This window comes from Papio anubis, chromosome 11 (genome assembly GCF_008728515.1).
Source record: "Papio anubis isolate 15944 chromosome 11, Panubis1.0, whole genome shotgun sequence".
Lineage (NCBI taxonomy): Eukaryota > Metazoa > Chordata > Mammalia > Primates > Cercopithecidae > Papio > Papio anubis.
The window spans coordinates 38,201,695-38,225,376 of record NC_044986.1 but is presented as its reverse complement, the minus strand read 5'-3'; the positions used below and the strand labels follow the sequence as shown (position 1 = coordinate 38,225,376).

The following is a 23,682-nucleotide window of genomic DNA, read 5'->3' as shown; positions in this document are numbered from 1 at the left end:
TCCTAAAATTTTTAAAAACTGAAACTATGAGAGGATGTGCATTAAATTAATGCCACCGAAATAATTTATTTTAATGATTTAGGCTCTTACCTTAGGGTCAGGACTGTGAACACATCACTGTTTATTATAGGTGAAGGTGAAAGGCTGAGCAAGGGATATTTCAGGCTGATAAATGCCATCTGTACCAGGCATGAAGTATGCGTTGGTCCACGTGCCTGATCTGTCATTCACAGCATCCTTGTGTGCTAGGGATAGTTTTTAATACCTCACAGTGGGAAAATGGCAGCCTCAGACTCCCGAAATGCAAGAACAGGCTCCAGGTCTCAGAAAATCAGTGTAGGGAACAGGTCCCCAGTTTAGGGCTTGGTTAGGCCAATGGTGTTTGCACCAGGCAGATGGGATGGCCAAGGCCTGACATACTCCACACCTTTAGAAATGCTTTCCAGTACCAATCCAGACTTCTCTCCAAGAACCTTACCTTTGTCTTGACCATTGCTGCCAGGTGCCAAGCCATTCACCACAGCTTTGGAACCACCATCACATTCTGCAAGAAAGAAAGAGAGCATGAAGTTTGTGAGTCAACTGCCCCAGCACTTACTGAGTCCTGCATGGCAGAAGGTGCTGGGGTCAGAGTCAGGAGGAAGCAGAGGGGTCCTGCCCAGATACCTTCAGACCTCTAGGCCTCGGTTCCTAAGAGGCCCTCTGCCGAGAATGCCTCATCCTCCCTTCTCACCTGATGGAAATTCCACGCATCCCTGGGGCTCCCCTCAGATGTCATGTTCTCTGGGTTGGCTGAGACTTTCCTGAGCTCTGCTCAGTTACAGAAGCTGAGACCATCCCTGCTCACCTGCAGCCTAAGCCCCACCCAGGTCCCCATCCCAAAATAGAAAGAGGCAGGCCGAGGAAGGCAGGCCGGCAGGCCAGCAGGCCCTGTCGCCCTGGGACATGTGTGCTTGAAGGAACCCCTCCAAGCCCAGAGTTAACCAAGCTACAAACATAATCACGACTAGCTATGGGTTTTTAAACACTGACTTGCCCAGGTCTGAGGATCCATGCTTAGCACTGCATAATTAGCATCTCATTTTATCCTTAAGACCCAGACCTCCAGAACTAGGAGTTAGGAATGCCTATTTTATAGATAAGAAAATTGAGGCAGAGAGGATTCCAGGCCTGCCCGAGATCACTAAGCTGAAATTTGAACTCTGGTCTGCCCATCTCACAGCTCATCTTCTTCCTCCCCAAATGGGATAAACATTTGGGTTTCCTGATATATACATACATACATACATATGTATATACATATATTCTATTTCTCCAAATGCTGGGACTGAAGCTTAGTCCCACACCCCTGTAATTCATTAGGCTGAGACCTAAGTCACCTTACCTAGGCCCTTAACAATCAGCCTCCCAAAATGGGGGTCGCCTGCTATAAGCCACACTGACAGGCCAGTCTGGATGCTGCCAGTGGCCATACACGAGCAGGGCCACTGCCCCACCCGGTGCCTGGACTTCCCCATGCTGGCCTCACAGGCTGTGGCCTGTTCATTGCCCACGCCCACCTATAGGTGAAGGCTAATTCTTCTAGATGTCAGAGTCTTCCTTGAGCTCTGATTTCTGAGATGGGTGGAAGAAGGGTGCTGGTGAGAAGGCCAGAAATCCAAGCACCTGCTCTAGTTCCTTCTGTGATTGTAGGCCTTGCTCCAGGCCTCCCCAGGCTAGTGTGGGGCAGCCTCTGAGCTACCAGCAGGCCCAGCCCCATGTTCTTCCTTTCTTTTAATTACATGTAACCCAACTTGAAATTTTGGAAAGGTATTTAAAAATTAGTAACTCCATCTCCCGAAACTCAAACCTCTGCAGCACAATGTTGGTGTCCAGCTTCCTGAGTTTGATTCAGCCACAGCACACACTAGGTGAGTGATCCCAGCCATATTATTAACCCCTCAGGGCCTCAGTTTTCCCATCTGTGTAATGAGGGTGGCAAACCACGCCCCACCTGTGAGGGTTTTCCAGGAGAATGTAACAAGATCACACAGGTAAAGCACTTCACCTGGTGACTAGCAGCCCAGCCCAAACCTGGAATAAAAAGAATCCACCATTTTTACACTGCTCTTTTAACTAGCAATTAAAACAAATATTTCCCATGTAGCTACTTTTCTCCTAATGACCATTTTAATAGCGGCGTAATATTCCATCAAGTAAATACACATAACGTACTTACTCGTACCCCCCACTTCATGTGGGTGATATTTTTGTTTCCTTGGAATTAAGATAGAAATTCCCAAGAGTGGGATCATCGGGTCAAAGGCTCCAGAGTTTCTGAACTCTTCCTAGGCAATGCCTCCTTCCAATCCCCCACGTTGAGAGAGAGATTCTGGGGAGAAGTCTCCTGGGCTTTTCCACACCCATAGTGGACCCTTCTTCCAGGCCTCTCCCTTCCTCCTTCTCTGGCCCTTAATGCCAAGAGGAGTAAACCAAAGTTAGGCCAGTTCTGCCACTGGACGAGAAAGTAGCTTTAGGCTACAGAGAAAAAGTTTAAAACAAAATAAAGCCAAACACCATGGCCTATTTTAAATGACAACAAAAGCAAAAAGCCAAAGAGACAAAAATGAGTTATGAAGCAGGAGCTACTGGCAGTAGCTCCTGAGCCTGCTTAGAGCGGAAAAGGTGCACGGCCTCTTCGCACACAGCAAAAGCACTCAAGGAATTGCTGAGAAGCCAAGTCCCTGGCTTTGCAGGGAGGAACTCTGAACTCATAACAGTAAGAGCCCAAAGATGAAGCCCTTGCCATGCCTTGGACACAGAGCCCAGCACTTTAAAAGCACTGCCTCAGGCCAGGCACGGTGGCGGAGAGGGGCAGATCACCTGAGGTCAGGAGTTCGAGACCAGCCTGGTGAACACGGTGAAACCCCGTCTCTATTAAAAATACAAAAAAATTAGCCAGGCGTGGTGGTGGGCACCTGTAATCCCAGCTACTCAGGAGGCTGAAGCAGGAAAATCATTTGAACTCAGGAGGCAGAGACTGAAGTGAGCCAAGATCATGCCACTGCACTCCAGCCTGGGTGACAGAGCGAGACTCGTCTCAAAAAAAATAAATAAAAGCATTGCCTCACTTAATCCTCACTAAATCCCAATGAACTAGGGCTTTTATTATGTCCATTTTGCAGAGGAAAATGCAGAGAAGGGTCCACCACGGGCCCAAGACTATGCAGCCAGTAAGCAAAGAGGTCAGGGTGTGGGCCTCAGCTATTCCACCCAGAGCCTTCCTAGGTCTTAACTACATACTGTCCTGCTCAGAACTTGGCTAAAAGGATATTGTATGCAAATAAATGGAAAAGGATGATTTTTAATCCACAAAGGTCACTGACAACACTCACGAAATACTGCAGGATTGGGAGACCCCTGAATGAGATATCCACATGGTCATATTCCCACCCCACAGCCTGCCCCACCTGCAGGTCTCAGGAGGCTCCAGGGCATGCTCAGTAGCCTAGGTGGGGCTTAATCTCCAGATGGAAACTTCTCTGCTCCAATTCTGGGTTGGAAAGCTGACAGCTCTTGGCTGCATGATGAGCAGGGATCTGTTCCCATCTCTGTCTTCCCTAACCCACGTTTTCTACCTCAGCTCAAAACTAAAAATACTCAAAACTGATTATTTCTTTAGGTCTTGACTTTTACTACCAAAGGCAAAGCAAAAGAGAGAGCAGACTGCTCTACTAGCCTGGATGAAGGAAGCATTAGATTAGTTCACATCCTGGGGCAATTATGGCCACTCAGTTTACTTTTGCTGCAGTCACTCAGATTAAGAAACGCCATGGAGGTGTACACATATGTCAAATTTTATCAAATTGTATACTTAAAATATCTGTGGTTTATAGTATGCCAGTTACATCTCAATAAAGAGAGGGCTAATGTGCATGTAAAGTGTATAGCACAGTTCTTTGGCAATAGTAGTAGGCACTCAAAAAATCATTAACCATGAAGGTGATGATAGTCATGATGACAACTTATGACAAAGCTTTGGCATTCACCCAGTTTGCAAAAAATAAAAAATATAATGCCAGAGTGGGGCCTTCGGGGTGCGTGGGAAATCTGGGTAAACGGCCCAGTCAGGTAGATGAGAGAAAGATGAGTTTAAAATGACTTACCAGAGCTCATGGTGGTGGCAGGACAAGTCGTCTGCAACTGGGGCTCTGAACTGCTCTGTAGAAAAACAAACACCACACAATGCAATTGATGAATGGCAGGTTCGCGATAAATCCCAATGGTTAGTATTAAAAATGCAAACACTGTAACCCTTGATAAAACAGAGCTGAACCAGGAGTCACCTGGCCAGGCTTCTGGTTCATGGTCACCCACATATTACTGTGACCTTGGGCACATCACTCAACCTCACTGGTTTCAGTTTTGTTGCCCATACTTGATGCTAATGTTATCCGAGATCCCTTTCAGCTCTAACATTCTATAAAAAAACCTCAAGCTACATGAGTGCACGTGGTTTAAAGAGAGGGTAAAGGAAAGGGAAAAAACACATTTTAGGAGAAAGAGGTAAAATCATGACACAAACTGATTTGAGAACTTACTGATCATACTGAATGCTTATACATAGCTTACTATGCACAAGGAAATGTTCTAAATGCTTTAAATATATTAATGCATTTGACCTCACAACCCTAGGAGGTAAGCACTAATATCATGTTAGTTTACACAGATGAGGAAACCGAGACACAGACAGGTGAAGCTGTGTGCTTGCCGCAGTGGAGGAGCTGATACTGGAACCCAGACAGCCTGACTTTCTGGCCCACGTTCCTATGCACTGTGCTCTACCACCTGGAGGTGGGAACCAATGCCTGATGTTCAAATAGATAACCCCTTAATTTAGTAGGGTCTCAAAGAAAGCTTAAATTGTACTGACAATGCCCTAATATATATCTAGATCTTTTACTGAGTTATAGTTTGCATACAACCGAATATATCCATTTTAATTTTACAATTTGATGAGTTTTGACAAATACATACATCCTATAACCACCACTGCAATCACAATATACAGCCTTTCCATCACCCCAAAAAGTTCCCATGTGTATCTCTACAGCCACGTACCATCTCGGGTCCCTGTTAACAACTGATCTGCTTTCTGTTACTATTGTTTTACCTTTTCCAGGATTTTATATAAATGGTATCATAGTATAGGTAATTCTTTGCGTCTGGCTTCTCTTGTTTAGCATAACACTTCTGAAAAGCGACTGGTTAGATATGGCTGGGTCAGTTTCTGGACTCTTCTATTTCAGTGAGCTGTCTTTATCTAATAACTCACTGTCTTGATTACTATAGTTTTACATAGCCTTGAAATCAGGCAATGTGAGTGATAGAGTTTGGATATTTGTCCCTGCCTAAATCTCATGTTAAAATGTAATCCCCGATGTTGGAGGTGGGCCTGGTGGGAGGTGTTTGAATCATGGGGGTGGATCCCTCATGGCCTGGTGCTATCTTTGCAATAGCGAGTTCTCACAAGACCTGGTCATTTAAAAGTATGTGGCACCTCCCCCACCCTTACTTATGCTCTTGTCGTGTGACACTCCTGCTCCCCCTTTGCCTTGCACCATGATGGGAAGCTTCCTGAGGCTTCCCAGAAGCCGAGCAGATGCCAGCACCATGCTTCCCGTACAGCTAGCTTACAGAACTGTGAGCCAATTAAACCTCTTTTCTTTATAAATGACCCAGTATCTGGTATTTCTTTACAGCTGTGCAAGAATGGCCTAATACAGTGAGTCTTCCAACTTGAGTTTTTTTTCCAAAATCATTTTGGCTATTTCAGGTCCTTTGCATTTTCATATAAAGTTTAAAACCACCTTATCAATTTCTACCAAAAAAAGTCTGTTCAGATTTTAACTGGAATCGTGTTGAATCTGTGAAAAACTAACATTTTTAACAATATCGAGTCTTCCAGTTCATGAGTATGACCTATCTCTCCCTTTATCCAGGTCTTCTTTAATTTCTCTTGGTAATGTTTTATAGTTTTTTCAAAGTACAAGTCTTGTACATACTTCAACTAATAAAGTCTTACTGAACACATCTGAAGGTCACACAATCTGAAAAACAAGTCCTTGGGATATGCAGAACCTTGATACTTCAAGTGTGGTCCACAGGCCAGCAGCATTCGCATTAGCTGGGAGCTTGCTGAAAATGCAGAAGCGGCCAGGCGTGGTGAGTCATGCCTATAATTCCAGCACTTTGGAAAGCCAAGTTGGGCAGTTCACCTGAGGTCAGGAGTTCGAGACCACCCTGGGCAACATGGTGAAACCCTGTCTCTACTAAAATACAAAATCAGCTGGGTGTGGTGGTGGGTGCCTGTAATCCTAGCTACTCGGGAGGCTGAGGCTGGAGAATTGCTTGAACCTGGGAGGCGGAAGTTGCAGTGAGCCTAGTTCGTGTGTGCCACTGCACTCCAGCCTGAGTGACAGAGTGAGACTCCATCTCCAAAAAAAAAAAAGTAAAGAATATGCAGAAGCTCAGACTCCATCCTGTACCTACTGAATCAGAATGGGCATTTTAACAAAATTCCAGGTGCTCTCTTTGCATTTTAAGGTGTGAGAAGCAATGATGCAGAGGAAAGCTCCCGTTCACAAATTCTGTAATAGGGATATGAAGATACGGTATGAACGTCTGCAAAAGGAGACATGCTTTAGCTTCTTTTTTAAAAAAAGCTGAAGTTGGACACTGATTTCCTTTCTGGATGGTTGCTTTGCTTACTGTCCTTGTAATTAACAGAGTAGAATGCTAGGGATGAAAAGGAAATCATCCTAAGTCCATCTCTGCAGCCCAAATCAGCAGTAACTTTGCCTCTGTCACTGTCAAATACATCTGAGACTATCTATGACCTTCAGTAGCTGTCTACACAGCCAGTTTTCTAAGCTGTGGAAACATCTGTTCTTTCAATTGAGAAACACACAACCTGCTGTTATCTGTATGTCCTCATGTTTTCCATTCCTAATTTTTTGATACCTTAGTTTGTCTCCCAGGATCAAAAGGGTTGTTGTGATACCATCCAAATGCTTTTATTTTATAAATAATTTTCATGAGCAATTGTATTATGTTAAGGTTTTTATTCCTTATTTTTTTCTTTTTCTTTTTTTTTTTTTTTTTTTTGAGACAGGATCTTGCACTATCACCCAGGCTGGAGTGCACTGGTGTGATCACGGTTCACTACAGCCTCAACCTCCTGGGCTCAAGCAGTCCTCCCACCTCAGCCTCCCAAGTAGCTGGGACTAGTTGTGCACCACCACACGTGGCTAATTTTTAAAATTTTTATTTTTTGGAGATGGGGTCTCTCTATTGCCCAGGCTGGCCTCAACTCCTGACCTCAAGCGATCCTCCTGCCTCAGTCTCTAAAAGTGCTGGGATTACAGGTGTGAGCCACTGCACCTGGCCTTTCCTCAATTTTTAAAGCAGTATTGAAGAAATCTTCTTGATTCAACTGTGAAGCTATCTTAACTGAAACTATTTTCATTCTTTTAGGAGTCCTTTCTAGCCTCTAGATACATAAATAGCATGTACACTGCTGTAAACATGCTATCTGGACAGCTTTGTGTTCTAATTTTTAAATCAAATATTTCATGAACATTTTTCTAGGATTCTACATAGTCAGCATATCCATCATTTTAATGGCTGTATTTCATTGTAATAACACTCCATAATCCATTTACCAATTTCCTTTGTATAGCTTAATTCATCTTAATTTTAAAAACAAGTACAAAGCACACAGCATTCTTAGGCTGGAGAAGGAATGAATGGAGATGTCTTATGAACCAAACAAAAAGGGATACCTCAACTCATACATGATGAGTAATCACTGTCATATGCAGGTCGCCCTTTGAACATTTCACATTTCTCAATATAGAAACTACTAACTTCTAAGTGTCAGCCCCTCTTACTTACAAACTGACCTAAAATAGACATGGTCAGAGATAATCTTCAAAATATTTAACCATCAGTTTGCCACAAATGTCTACCAACTGGAGCAGACACCAGTTGTAGCACTCTCTGGGAGGCCCCTCCCTGTGCCTGCTATTAACCATTTAATGGCTGGATGGTTAGAGGGTAGAAGGCGAATGGATCCTGGGTGTTAACAGACTACTTTGATATTTTAAGACCTAGTATGATGATAGTACGTGACAATGACAATGCACAGGTGAGTACCAGCTCTTGCACACGAGGACTTTTTGAGTAGCAGGTTCTGTTGTGTGTTCACTCTGGCGATTAAATCTCCAGCAGTTGACACTAACAAACAAGGACATTTTAAAATAAAATTAAAAGTGCTGAGGATGAACGGGCTGATTGAAGAAAAGGAACTGCAGCAATGGCAGCAGTGCCAAGGACAGTGCCCCGTGTCCAGTCCTCCCCTGTGGTGGCAACAGCAGCAACATCCTATCCAGACTATTCCAGGGCCTGATTCTGGCTCTGATCCCAGCCAGCTCAGCCTCCTGGAATTCCTGCCCCAGTTCTGAGTGCAGTTCTCCAACCTTCCATAAACTCCGTGAACTACCCAAGATCTTGCCAATAAATCCCTTCTCAGTTTGAGTTCACCAGAGGTGGTTTCTGGTTATCTGCCACCCAAGAACTTTGACCAGTAGAAGATGGGAGGGAGAAGTCTCCAAGATTTCATCTGAAGAGGAGAATCTTCATTCCTGTCTCCTGACATGAGGCTGACCAGATCTGAATCCCAAGTGGCTTGGCAGTGGTTGTGTCTCTACAACCTTAAGTGCTCAGAGCCTGGGAAGTGAGGATGCATCCATGAAACTACACAAACTGAGCTTGACCAGAACACTGAAAGCTTTGAAAATCATAGTCTAGTCCCTGCTGTTTATTTAGAGGTAATAAGGGTCATTACAATCAGATGAGAACTTGAGAGTTTATTTTACATAAAAAACCTCTAACACTTAATATTTATTTAAAAACTAAGCTGTAAAGAGCCTGATTTGGTTGAGTACATGATGGCATGACTTTGGAATGTCTCTTACAAGTCCCCCCTCCAAATGAGCCAGGCACCGTTGGGTAAAAGCCAAAAGGACGAACAGTGTACCATCTAGTGGCAAAATCAGATAACTACAAGTGGGCAGTTAATTCCCTTAGTGAGTTGCAGGAGCCTATGCAGTGTTACAGCTTGGGTGTGCCAGCGGGGGGTCAAACCGCCATTCCACGCTTTGAGCTGCTTGGACCTGCCGTACTTGGTCCAAGTACCACAGCATCAACACAGACATTCCATGAGAAGAACAAGATGTGAAGTGGCCAGAGTCGTTAAGAAAGCATCCAGATAATTAATCTTTCCATATTGTCCACCTACCCCGCCAATTCCAGGACCCTATACTAAGACAAGTTTTGATGACACAAAGTGATTAATTACTAAAAAGCCAAATTTATACTCATGCTTCCAGCTGAAAAACAATCAACTAAATATGGGTTGGTTGCTGGGAAAGGAAAGAAGGTCCTTATATGGATAGTTTAGGGATATATGACTAGGGAGAAATTGAGTATGTCTGTAAAAATGAATTCAAGGTCCTGCAAAGGTTCTTGGAAAACAAAGAGCCTTTAAATCTCCCAGCCAGCATGCTCCAGCTTCTCCTATGCTCTATGGTGTTTTGCCTCCATAGCTCCCCCATCCCCAACAATAGATTGTAAATATCTGGAAAGGAAAAACTACATCATCCTCAGCACTGGGCATGCAGGAGGTGCTCAGTCATGGCCTTTCTCGCCCCTGTTTAACCTTCAGAACCTAACTTCAGAGTCTTACCTTCAAGATAGCCAAGAGCCTCCTTAACTTCACTGTGGCTCCTTAAAAGGGAGCCAGCTCCCGACTTGGACAAAATGCTGGTTATGCCTTAGCTTTAAAATCCAATCTTGGGCCGGGTGCAATGACTCACGCCTATAATCCCAGCACCTTGGGTGGCTGAGGTGGGAAGATCACTTGAGGTCAGGAGTTCAAGACCAGCCCGGCCAACAGGGTGAAACCCATCTCTACTAAAAATAAAAAAATTAACCAGGCATGGTGGTGGACGCCTGTAGTCCCAGCTACTCTGGAGGCAGAGGCAGGAGAATCACTTGAACTTGGGAGGCGGAGGTTGCAGTGAGCTGAGCTCACACCACTGCACTCCAACCTGGGTGACAGAACAAGACTCTGTCTCAAAAAAAAAAAAAGAAAACCCGGTCTGATACTGGGCGCCGTGGCTCACACCTGTAATCCCAGCACTTGGGAGGCCGAGGCAGGCAGACTGCTTGAGTCTGGAGTTCAAGACCAGCCTGGGTAACATGGGGATGCCCTGTCTCCACCAAAAATACAAAAATTAGCCGCACGTGGTGGTGCATGCCTGTAGTCCCAGCTACTCTGGAGACTGAGGTGGGAGGGTCGCTTGGACCCAGGAGGCAGAGGTTGCAGTGAGCCAAGATCGCGTCACTGCACTCTAGCCTGGGTAACAGAGTGAGACCCTGTATTTAAAAAAATATATATATATATAATCTGGGACTTGATTTTATATATGTACAGCTACTTCCAACAGCTTGAAAAGAACAGAGACAGCGCACAGAGCCCCAGAATAAATGCTTGGCCTTATTTCTTTGTACTTTGCGGATCCACTAGCAGAGCCACATTTCTCCAATTTTTCAACAGCGCCTTCTCTTCTCAATCTCTATTAATGTCATTTCTCTTCAAATGCACCCTCTACATTATTGCAAAGGGTGCAGAAGGTTCTTCAGAAGCCAGAAAGGATAAACACTGAGTCGCTGATACTTCCTTTCAAGGGGAAGAAAGTGGGATAAACTTGACCCTGACATTAACTTCAGTCTAGAATCCCATGACACTCCTGGGAGCTCAGAACACAACAAGCACGAAGTTTCTGTAAAAAGACCAATGTTTCTGGAGAGGGAGCAATAGGAAAACACATCAGAAAGGCCATCCTCCACATCCTCTCATTTCCTCCTGGAGTCCCTCCAACTCGGTTTCCGTTCTAACCAATTATCTGAAATGGCCTTCAGAAAGGTTTCCAGTGCACATGCATGGCCAAGTCCAACGGTTTCTGCACTGGTCCGGGCTTCACTGATCTTTCCACTGCATTTAAGACAGTTAACTCCTTCCTCCTCCCCACACTTTCCGGTCTTGATTTCTAAGTGTCACTGTGAACTGATTTACATTGGGCCATGAGGATCCTTCTAGAACAGGGCCGCTGTAGTTCTTCAGGAGTTTAGGGAGCCAGAGGGCCCTAAGCTGGTCTTTATTCTGTTTCAACTACATGCTCACTTCTTTAGAACCAGAAGCGTCTATGTAGGTTACCCAGCCCATTTTCCTGGTTTTCCAGCTGTGTTGGAAGGAGGTTCCATGAGCCCCCTCCAGCCACTGTGCTGGCACCCACCTATGTACTCTCCAGCTTTCACTTCAACGTGGGTCAAATTTCAACGGGGAAAAAAAATCCACAGGGCTCCTATACACTCAGAGGGGTTGGCTGGGCAGTATGGCGGGCAAGGGAAAGGCAGCAAAGCTTCCGGGAAAGAGTTTTATATCTAAAACACAGGCCTGATGATACAATTCAAAAACAATTCTTTAGTACCTACTTTGCATCCAGGAAAGTGCTTGGCCCAGTGGGGGCCAACAGGATCAGACAGGATTGCTGTCTTTGAGGCCATCACAGGGTTGTAGGGTGGCAGACATGGCCCTTTTAAATGTAACACAATGAGATAACCCTTCTGCTAGCAATCTGGCTTAAGTGTCATGGGAGCACAATGAGAGAGAGAATCAAGGAATGAGTAAATACCAAAATGTCCCAAAGTTCATGGACATACCTTCTAAAATCACCTCAAATGTCACACTTTTGGAAACACTGATCTAAAAATTCAAGTCCAAATATAATGTGCCATAAGGCCCTGCAGGATCACGTCCCAGTTATTTTTCCAGTCTCATCTCCCTCACATCCTCCCATGAGTCCTAAACTGTACATGTACCATACTTGCTATTCCTACTGAATTATGATAAGAGTTCCCATTTCTAAGCCTTTAATCTTGTTGCTTCCCACTAATGCCCTTTCCCTCATCTCCCCAAATTTAAGGCCAATCCCAATAGCCAGATGCACTGGTTCAACAAAAACTAAAGGTTTTTATTTTCATCTAGTTTTTATTTTATTTTATTTTATTTTCTGTAGTCACACTGGCTGGAAATAGTTTTGGTTTTGATCCCCATATAAAGTCATGAAGATGAAGAACTCTTTTATTTTGGAGACAGAGTCTCACCTCTCATCCAGGCTGGAGTGCAGTGGCACAATCTCGGTTCACTGCAACCTCCGCCCCCCGGGTTCAAGTGAGTCTCGTGCCTCAGTCTCCCAAATAGCTGGGATTACAAGCACGTGCCACCTTGCCTAATTTTTGTATTTTTAGTAAAGATGGGGTTTCACGGCCGGGCACGGTGGCTCAAGCCTGTAATCCCAGCACTTTGGGAGGCCGAGACGGGCGGATCACGAGGTCAGGAGATCGAGACCATCCTGGCTAACACAGTGAAACCCCGTCTCTACTAAAAAAATACAAAAAATTAGCCGGGCCCAGTGGCGGGCGCCTGTAGTCCCAGCTACTTGGGAGGCTGAGGCAGGAGAATGGCATAAACCCGCGAGGCGGAGCTTGCAGTGAGCTGAGATCTGGCTACTGCACTCCAGCCTGGGTGACAGAGCGAGATTCCATCTCAAAAAAAAAAAAAAAAAAAAAAGATGGGGTTTCACCATGTTGGCCAGGCTGGTCTTGAACTCCTGACCTCAAGTGATCCACCCGCCTCGGCCTCCCAAAGTGCTGGGATTACAGGCATGAGCCACTGCACCTAGCCAAGAACTCATTTTAATAAGACCTATTTATGATCACAATATTCAGAAAGCCCATGCCCAAACTCCACTATCAACATCAAACTTTCGTTCCAGGTTCATGCCAGAGAAGGGGCAGATTTGGAGCTAGAACATTCACCACCAATAAATCTGCAATCATTTTAAAATACTTGAGTGGAGCCTTTAAATAAATATAAAATGTTGACTTCCATCCCAATAAGCAAATTCAGCCCCCCAAACAGTTTCAAGTCTTATAAATGCAGTATTATTTGAGCTTCAAACAACAGAATTTAGGAGATAATTTGTAATGATATATTACATTGTCTAACATATTAAAATGCATGGCTTGCAGCAAACAAAATGACGGGTTAATATCCTTAATCTAATGTAATCATACTAATTGCCAAGAAAAATATTTTTAGACACATGAAGAAATGATTCCCAGAAGACAAAATGCAAATAATAAACAAATCTATGAGAAAACGTTTACTTAACCCAACCAGTTAAAAAATATAGGCCGGGCGGGGTGGCTCACGCCTGTAATCCCAGCACTTTGGGAGGCCGAGGCAGGCGGATCACGAGGTCAGGAGATGGAGACCATCTGGGCCAACACAGTGAAATCCCGTCTCTACTAAAAAAAATACAAAGAAATTAGCTGGGCATGGTGGCGGGTGCCTGTAGTCCCAGCTACTCAGGAGGCTGAGGCAGGAGAATAGCGTGAACCTGGGAAGCAGAGCTTGCAGTTAGCCGAGATCGCACCACTGCACTCCAGCCTGGGCGACAGAGCAACACTCCGTCTCAAAACAAACAAACAAACTATATATATATATATATATATAAGATAGATATATAAAAATAATGACTAACCATTTTTTCTACTTCTTATATTAGTCCAAAATTTTTTTAAAACTAATAATGTGGGCAAATGCAAAGACATTGGCTTTTTCCTATGCGGCCAATGACACTACATTTTTATCATTATCTTCAGCAATACACACCAAGAGCTATGCACCTCATACCCCTGTGCTTTAGGAGAATCTAGTCTAAAGAAAGAACCTTGAATGACAATAATGCTATACATACAGAGATGTTTACCATAGCTTTATTAGTAACAGTGAAAGCCTTGAAACCCTCTGGTGTTCAATAACAGAGGGGCTAATTACCTGACCACATACCCACTGGGGGGACTGTTGAACAGTTATGAGAAAAACTAACATTGACCATACAACATGGGAAAAGACTTCTCATAAGATTAGGTGACTAAAGCAGGGTATAAGTCTGTGTGACATATGTGATTACAATTTTTTTTTTTTTGAGATGGAGTCTCACTCTGTTGCCTAGGCTGAAGTGCAGTGGCACGATCTGTACTCACTGCAACCTCCACCTCCTGGATTCAAGCGATTCTCCTGCCTCAGCCTCCTGAGCAGCTGGGACTACAGGCACCCACTACCACGCCCAGCTAATTTTTGTATTTTTAGTAGAGACAGGGTTTCACTATGTTGGCCAGGCTGGTCTCGAACTCTTGACCTCAGGTGATCTGCCCACCTTGGCCTCCCAAAGTACTGGAATTACAAGCATGAGCCACTGTGCCCGGCTCTGTTATTATAATTACATAATAGGCAAAACACATGTATACAGTTAAAAGAAAATATGTCCAAATTCTAATAGTGATTGTGGTAGCATGGAATTATGGGTAACTTTTTTTTTCTATTTTCCAAACTGTTTATAATGTGGTTATAATACATTTCTTTTCTAATGACAAGTATCTTTTTTTAGCTCCTACATGACATTTGATATGCAATTGTGTAATATTTAGAACTTGAAAGAAAAAATTCTAGGAGAGAAGTTAAAAATGCCACTGACAGTCATGTCCATTAGAACATGGCAGAGCCACCTGATGCCATCTTCCACAGAACTTGTGGGATTCTAACATTCATCATCAGTGATTGCTTTTGTTTAATGAAGCCAAACTACTCCCATGAAGTTCCTTAGGAGGATGAAGGGGCAATAAACGGACTCGACTGTTCAGCTAGATTTCCTAAAGAAGCAATCGCACCAAAACATTTCATCTTAAAATAGTCAGCAGGAGCTGCCAGGTGACAACACACAAACCACCCCCATTGCTCCCAGTGCCTGCTCACTGCCAAGTCCCTGCTTCTAACCCCACTTCATGGCATTCCAGAGCCCTGAGCTCCTTCTCAAATCCTTTATATGTAAAACTCCGGGCACACACAGTTTCTAAAACACGCGTTGTTAACCAAGACAAGTCTTAAAAGCAAAAACTGGCCTATTTGTGTTTCCCAAATATGGTTGTGTCTACAGAACCAAAACAAAGCTGTCTAACTGTGGCATTCAGCACATTTGGAGCCTTCTCCTTAGACAATCCAGATAACTCAAAATAGGGCAGATTCCCAAATTCATGAGATAAAAGCAAGACATCTTAACTCTGTTTAAATCATAAATACATAACCTCAAAATAATAAAGGCAAGCCCAGAACACAGAAGCCATTTTTCTTCTGCAGCAGTGGCTATACAATGTCTATCAGTGAGAGGTCATGAATGAAAGCATTTTGGATTCTCAGGAGAATCCAGGTTGGGCCATAGTCCACAATGTAGGCAAAGGAGATGAAGAAGTACTGTGTATGGCTGGGAAAAAAAATGTTAAAAAGCTGAAAAGCAGTCTGTTAAGAGCTTGAAAATGGGAAAGCAGGGTGGGTTTGATATGGCAGGAGAGGGCTCTGCTCTTACAGACAATCCACAGTTCCCTCTCAACTTTTCTTTTAAACCACAAAATCCCTGAGGCTATGTATTTACCACATCATATATTATACAGACATCTGCAGTACAGACCCATACCATGCTCAGGAAAGAGGGAACAGAGGCTCCATTCAGTAAAAAGACTTTGGGTCTTTTGCAAACACATAACTTAAATACTTCAGTTCATAACACTGGCTTGTTCAGGAATTGCTTATTTTCCTTAAGAAGTTTTGAACTTGTAACTGAATATACACTAACCTACCAAAAAGGTAATACGAAACACTGTAAACACCGTCTTTTCTGAGAAAAGCTCTCTTCTCGGTGGCATTTGTTTAATAACTGAGGTGGAACACATATACACAGGCCCAAAATCAATAATCCCTGAGCACAGGCTCTGGGGCCATGGACCACGTCAGATCATTAGCACCTCACTGTAATAAATGCAAGACCTTGGCTCCCATCACTCATCCAGTGAATATATCATGTTAGCTACTTTTACCTATCCTCATTTATTTTTACCCTAATTTTAGGCAACTTTTGAATATATCAGGTATAAAAGCGACGACATCCAACCACTGAAATTACAATACAAATTTCTGTAATGAGTTTTCTTCAAACCAAGATAAAACCACTAAAACATTCAACATAATATCAAGGTCACAGCAAAAATCCAATGAAAGTATTTTTTTTAAAATCTATATTGTCTCCCAGACTACTTAGAAATAGGTTGGCGTTATACATTTATATATTAATATATAAAAATTAGTATCTCTGTGTTTATATTTATACAAACACACATACATACAATTTGCCTATATTATAGACTTACAAGGACTCTGCCTCAGTTGGCATCTGGCACACACTTCTGATTTGAGTTGTATATGTGCCTGGTGGCTGCAGGAAAGCAGCAAAAAGCTGGGTAAGAAGAACTCAATTAGAATCCAAATTTTGGCAGGGCTGTGCAAATTGAGAAGTCCCTTAATTTGTCAGTCTCGGTTTACTCGTCCATAAAAGGGAATTTAAAATACTACTTTAGTCTGGGTATGGTGGCTCACACCTATAATCCCAGCACTATGAGAGGCCAAGGCAGGTGGAATACTTGAGGTCAGGAGTTCGAGACCACCCTGGCCAACATGGTGAAACCCTGTCTCTACTAAAAATACAAAAATTAGCCAGGTGTTGTGGTGCACGCCTGTAGTCCGAGCTACTTGGGAGGCTGAGGCATGAGAATCTCTTGAATCTAGGAGGCAGAGGTTGCAGTAAACCAAGATTGTGCTACTGCACTCCAGCCTGGGTGACAGAGTAAGACTGTCTCAAAAAAACAAAAACAAAATAAAAAACCCTACTTACATTAAGTGCATTTTGTTTGTTTTGTTTTGTTTTGTTTTTTTGAGATGGAGTCTCACTCGGTTGCCCAGGCTGGAGTGCAGTGGCACAATCTTGGCTCACTGCAAGCTCTACCTCCCAGGTGGAAGCAATTCTCCTGCCTCAGCCTCCCTAGTAGCTGGGATTACAGGCGCGCGCCACCACACCTGGCTAGTTTTTGTATTTTTAGTAGAGACAGGGTTTCGCCATGTTGGCCAGGCTGATCTCGAACTCCTGACCTCAGGTGATCCACCCACCTGGGCCTCCCAAAGTGCTGGGATTGCAGGCATGAGCCAGTGCGCCCGGCCCATTAAGTGGTTCTTAAGATTAAATTTTAAAATACAGTTGACCCTTGAACAACACACATTTCAGCTGTGAGGGTCCACTTATATGTAGATTTCTTTCAACCAAACTCGGATCAAAAATACAGCATTGTAGGATGTGCAAGCTGCATATGTGGACGGCCAATTTTTCCTGTGAGTACTGCAGGGCCCACTGCAGGACATAAGTCTGCTCAGATTTGGGTATGCGTGGGGTCCTGGACCAACTTCTGTTGCATACTGAGAGATAACTGTATATAAGAAACACTGTAAATTGTGTTATAAAAGGAAAAGTATTCTAGCAAAGGTATTGGGTCTATTCTTTGTTATCCTTTGTTTATTATTTTAACAGACTAATGAATGTGATCATTGAATATCTGATTATGAGGTTGATAGATTACTAATACTTACCTGTACCAAACATCAGGTTTTATGAACTGAAGCAGGATTCAAGAACCAAACAGTCAAAAGTTTCCAGGTCTGCCTTCCTATGCCAAGTCTGGCAATGAAGGACATTCTTGATAAAAAGCATCATATTTTAAAAGACTTCACAGTTGCTCCCTCCTTAGGTGCAGGTGCCAAAGAACCAAACCGTTATTATCAAGACACACTGAGTGTGTATGCATTCTGCGCAAGGCCCTGTGCTCACACGACAGAAACAGAGGTGAACCGTCTCTTCATTTCCTAAATGCTCACTGTGAACCAGCCACTTGACACATCACGTTATTTTTACTCCTCAGAACACCTAGTAAGGTTTCTGCACCTATTCTGCAAATGGAGAAACTGAGCTTCAATAAAAGTTGGAAGGCTCATTGAAAAGTCTTGCGGAAGCAAGCGGGAAAGCTGGAATACAGGTCCTGGCTCCGGCTCCTCAACCCAGGCTCCTTCCACTTTGCCACATGACCTCAGCCAAGGAGGCACAAAACAGTCCCTGCCTGCAGCAAGATGCTCTTGTGTACAAAGGTTGCTTGGAGAATATACAGACTTAAAGATAAATGGATTGTCTTTGGGGGCTTTTTCATCCAGCTGTGGCAATTAAATTATCAACGTTATCAATCAAGATAAGAGATGGTGCTTGCCCTCAGAGACTTTATATTCTAATTGGAGAGATAAGACTAACCCTTAAAACCCTGATGAGTTACTACAAACAGCATGGAAGAGTATCCATGGACTGCCCTCTGCTGCAGGAATCTTCCAGCTAAGAGAATGCCAAGCTTCACAACTTACCTGGGAAACACCCAAGCACATGCTGACAAAAGCACAAAATAGCCCGTACTTCTCATGGTATCAATTTCTTCATAGAAAGTCTTCATTAGGGGAAGTTAAAAGGGAATAAGATCACATACAGCATTTTCTAACAGATTTTAGGAAGCAACAACACCCATCAACATCCCTAGACTTAGTATAACGTGGATTTGGGCTGCTATTCTGACGCTTACTACATGCAGTTAGTCAGTTAACCTTGCTAAGTCTCAGTTTCCTCATCTATAAAGCGGGAATAATAGCAGCCATCAATCTCATAGCATTATGGTGAAAGATTGAATAAGGTTCAGTACATCCAGTGCCTATTACAACGTTGGAAAATGATTAATAAATTTTAGCTGTGTTCAGCATAATGATCATCATCAATAGCATCTGGGGCGGGGGTCTGAACCACTTTCTCCTCATCTGGTTTCTCTGAGTAGCAGCAGATGTTCTATGTCCAACATAGAGAGGTGAGTCTTTTCAAGCTAATTAAAAGAATAGTCTCGGTCAGTGCTCCTTTTAAGAGCTTACAGCACCTTTCTCTCCCTCATGAGGTGACATATCCCGTCTTTCCCCAACAGCACAATCTTCTCATAACTTTCCATAAGAAGTAAAGTAACTAGTCTCCTCTTTCTCCCCACAGTTAATACTCATGGATGTTACTGGCTAGGTATTATTTGATTTACATATAAAACTTTTTTTTTAACTTTACCACTTCTTCCAGGATATATAAAACCTGTCTTCCACACTGCTTGTGGCAGCTCATGCCTGTAATCCCAGTACTTTGGGAGATCAAGGTGGGTGGATCGCTTGAGCCTAGGAGTTTGAGACCAGCCTAAGCAACAAGGTGAAACCCCATTTGTGCAAAAAATATAAAAATTAGCCAGGCATGGTGCCATGTACCTGTAGTCCCAGCTACTCAGGAGGCTTGTGCCTGTCATCCCAGCTACTCAGGAGGCTGACGCAGGAGGACTGATTTTGAGCCTGGGTGGTCGAGGCTGCAGTGAGCCATGATTCTGCCATTGCACTCCAGCATGGGTGGCAGAATGAGACCCTGTCTCAAAACAAACAAACAAAAACTTGTGTACCATGTCTTTTTCTTTTAACAAACTATTTTCCTCACAAAGTGTCTAGAGTTTCCAAAGCAGTTCTCACATAGGTAATGTTTGGAACATAGCACAGAACACACGAAGGGTTTGTATTGCAGAGTATATGGAAATAACATTAGGAAGATGGTGTACACAGACCATAAAATGGCCTTGAATGCCAGGCAATGACATTCTGTTGGGCCATGAAACCAAGGAGAGTTCTGCAGAAGAGAAGTTTCCAAATTCAAGATTGCAAAGGTTTGAAGGTCTCCTCCGAGGCTCATGTTGAAATCTAGTTGTCATTGTGATAATATTAACAGGTAGACCATTAAGAGGTGATTAGTTCATAAAGGTTCTGCCCTCATGCATAGATTACTGTCATTATCAAGACAGTGGGTTAGTTATTGCCAGAGTGGGCTCCTGATAAAAGGATGAGTCCACCATGTTATGATGCAGCAAGAGGGCCCTCACCAGATGCAACCCCTCCATGATCTAGGACTTCCCAGCCTCCAGAACTGTGAGCCAAACAAACTTCTACTCTTCATAAATTACCCAGTCTGTGGTATTCTGTTATATAGCAAGAAACAAGTTGAGACAATGATTGATCCAGCTGAAGCAGGCAGAATGCACTGTAGAGGCGGGGCCCTGGGGCAGAGAGGGCATGCAGGCTGACTGCCTGTGAGCTGGCTGGGCCACAGGAGGGGCAATGGTGCCCAGTGCTTTTTATGAGACCAAAAAAAAAAAAAAATGAAATATGCCTCAACCATATACACCCTCTCTGCCCAGAAGAGGAGTTCCCAGCAAACTTGTTCTGCTCATTTGGCTGTGAAAACTCCATAGAAGCCTCGATGGCAGCAACCATAGGTGACAGTTTCTACATTTGTCTTCTCTTGCTTATGGGTAGAAAAAACTGCTGCTAAGAGAGAATCTGATTTTCTGAGTAAACTCCCTAAATCTCATTTTGCCACTTTTGTCCACAGTGAAGCTTTTTTTCTGCCCAATTGCCTTGGTGTATGACAACATAAAATTATCAGAAAATAAAAGGTGTCGAAAAATCCTTTAGAACTCAAAGAAGCTTATTAACTAAATGAAGACACTATGATATCAACCACTACAATGGAATAAAAGGTGACAGAGTTAGGGATGTTTAGAGCATTTCCAAACTAATAAATGTTAAAGAGAATGGTTCTCAATACAAAATGGCCTTGTCATCACAATTCACAACTTGTATCAATAGAACACACCATGTTGGAAGAAAAGAACTATGTATTCTATTCCAATCAGTGTAGGATGTTTACAGCAGGGGCCAGGGAGGGAGTGTGTTGAGATCTTAAGAGACTAATTAAATTATTCACACACAACCCTGTTAGCAAAGAATTCTAGGTGCTCAGGCAGTGACGCTACCACTGTATAGTTTCCCTACATGAAAAACAGGAATAAAAGCAGCACTAACCTCCTTGTTGTGAGGATTAATCGAGATAACCATTTACCCACATAGCACAGTGCTTGACACACAGGAAGAACTCAGTAAATGGTCACCTATTGACATAATTGGTTTATTTATCCTGTTCTAACTCCAAAAATGAAGTGTGAGGAGAGTCAGAAGTAGGAATCCTGGTTAATAAAAGGCTCCAGTTAGTCACTGTTTTACTTTAACAACAATGTACTGAACCCTGCATGGAGACAAGGGCATTGCCAGGAATGAAGGCTTTTTGCCTTGGGCAGAGAAAACTCAACACAAATCTTGTAGTGACCCCATCCAACACCTTGCATTTGTGCAGAACTTTGCAGGTTACAGGACAGCAGTGCCCTTGGCTGCCTGCAAAACAAGCCAGTAATTGAGTTCAATCTCAAAAAAACAAGACCAAAAACAAGGCACTATCATCTTTAAGAATGTTTCATGAGGCCAAAGGTCTCAGAGCATCATAGAATTTCAAGGCTGGAGACTTCACCACTATGTAATATATCCATGTAATACAACTGTACTTGCACCCCTAAGTCTATAAAAAAAAAATAAAATATCTCTACCAAAAAAGAAAAAAAGCATTTCAGGGCTAGAAAAAACCACAGTTTCCAAATGTCATGGGCTTTACAGTCCTGATCAATCCACTGAGATGAGAAAATGCAATGTCCAGGTGCGCGTCCTCCCTAAAACAAAGAACTCTCATCCTGCCAAGCCCTTCCAACAGGACAAGGAGCAAGCCATGTCAGCAGCAGATGTTACAATTACTATGTCTGTAGTCCCGCTCTGCTTTCTAGATGTTACACTCCCTAAAGACAGTCATCTATGTTTAGCTGTATGATGTTTCTTCAGTCACGAGGGCACTAAAATATTTCTAAATTGCTTTTAAAATTTCATTGTGGCATTCCCTTCCTCTCTTAAAAAGGAAAAGCCAGCAGTTGAGAATTAAAATCTAAGGTTTCTTAACATTTATACAGGTCCAAGTGTCTCTAAAACTAAAGTCATATATACAAGTACTGAGTTGGAGCATAAATGGCTATCTAGCTATGTCTGTCTATCTAGAGAAAGGGCTTTGTTATGTTGCCCAGGTTAGCCTTGAACTCCTGGTCTCAAGTGATCCTCCCGTCACAGCCTCCCAAGTAGCTGGGACTACAGGCATGCACCACCTTGCTCAGGTCAGCTTTCTCCTAAAAATTAAAAAAAAAAAAGAAAAAGAAAAAGAAAAAAATCCTTAACTTAAAGCAAGTCCACAAACAAATGTCCTTTGGTGCTTCTGAGCTCATTCATTCAGTAAAAGCTCACTAAATGTGAACTAAATGTGGGGCACTGAATAGTGGATCTCACTGTTTAAATTTACGTCTTGAATATCTAGAGAGCAAACCATCAAAAAGTCTGACAGAGGGCATTTTAAGAAGACTATAGAGATGTGGGAAAGGATAAAGGTCCCACACAAGAATCCCCACCTCACCTCCCCTGCACCTTTTTTTTTTTTTTTCCCCTAAGTATTCAACAAAAATCCTTCAGGAAAATCGTAACTTTAGAACTCTTGGGTTGGTTCCCAATATGCTTAAAGGGAGCTTTGGTATTTGTGGAGTTTGGTGAATATATTACACTTCTGGAGGAAATCCAGCTTAAGAAGCATATAATTGTAGACTTTTTTCCTATCTGTTTAATAATAAAAGTACAAAAATAAATAAGCTTTTTCTTCTGTAAGAATATAAAGCCTAAGTTAAAAAGATTTTTATACACTAGATTGTAAGGGAAAAAAACTAAAATATGTGTTTTAAGCACTTACTAAAAACAGAAATAAAAAACACTTGAACTCTCAGAATGGCAACGAAGCATTTCAAATTCCCCTCTGCTAATATCGCAGCTCTAACAACTAACCAGCAAGCTCGAATGCAGAGAATCAGGTGCAGGGAGGCCTTTGGTAGCATGAAATCCTGGATGGTTACACGAGTTTGCCAACAGGCTTTGATAAATTGTCTGACCAGTGGATAGGGACAGAAAATCCCAGCGACTCCAAAAGTTACATCTACATGTGATCTAAAATACACTCCTGTTCACTGCTGCTTACACTAAAGTCCAAAGAGAAGAAAAGGAGGAGCAGGCAGGCTCAGGAATGTGCACTAGACACTGACCACATGGAAACTGGCTGGAAAAGCCCTTCCTTGGAGTCACCCAGCAGTGAGCATTTACTCTTTTAATAGGGACAAGCAGCAGAGTCCTTCCAACGGGGGAAACCCTTCCGTGGCCCCTCAGCTCTGCAACCTCATTAAGTTCAGAGTGAAGCCAGCTGCTGGGAAAGCAAAGGGTGACCCAGCCATGGCTCTAGAAATTCCTAGCAAAGAAAATAAATTGAGTGCCTGAGAGCTCATAGATCACAGTGCGAGAAGGGAGATTTCAGGCAACTGTCAGGAAGATAAGGAAATCATCCTCAAAGTGTGCCTCTTCCAATGTGAAGATGCCTTTGCAGCATCGGGGTTGCCTGGGAGCTGCAAAACCAAAATGCTGCCTAGTCAAGTACTTCTGATCTTGCCTGATCTCTGTAGGATGTGTCAGGTCCACACTCAGTCTCCTTGACCCCATTGCTGCCAAGC

The 23,682-nt window shown here is 43.1% G+C and overlaps 1 protein-coding gene across 50 annotated transcripts in view; it reads right to left on the bottom strand.

Moving 5' to 3' along the window:
* Nucleotides 1-23,682, bottom strand: part of SORBS1 (sorbin and SH3 domain containing 1) — a 254,758-nt gene that overhangs the window by 126,833 nt on the left and 104,243 nt on the right. For all 50 annotated transcript variants that reach the window (XM_021943495.2, XM_021943508.2, XM_021943501.2 and 47 more), the window contains 2 exons: nt 4,146-4,200; nt 479-544 (listed from right to left, as the gene is read on the bottom strand). In XM_021943495.2, coding sequence (XP_021799187.2) covers nt 479-544; nt 4,146-4,155 — 76 coding nt within the window. In that variant the 5' untranslated portion in view covers nt 4,156-4,200. The remainder of the gene's footprint in view (nt 1-478; nt 545-4,145; nt 4,201-23,682) is intronic.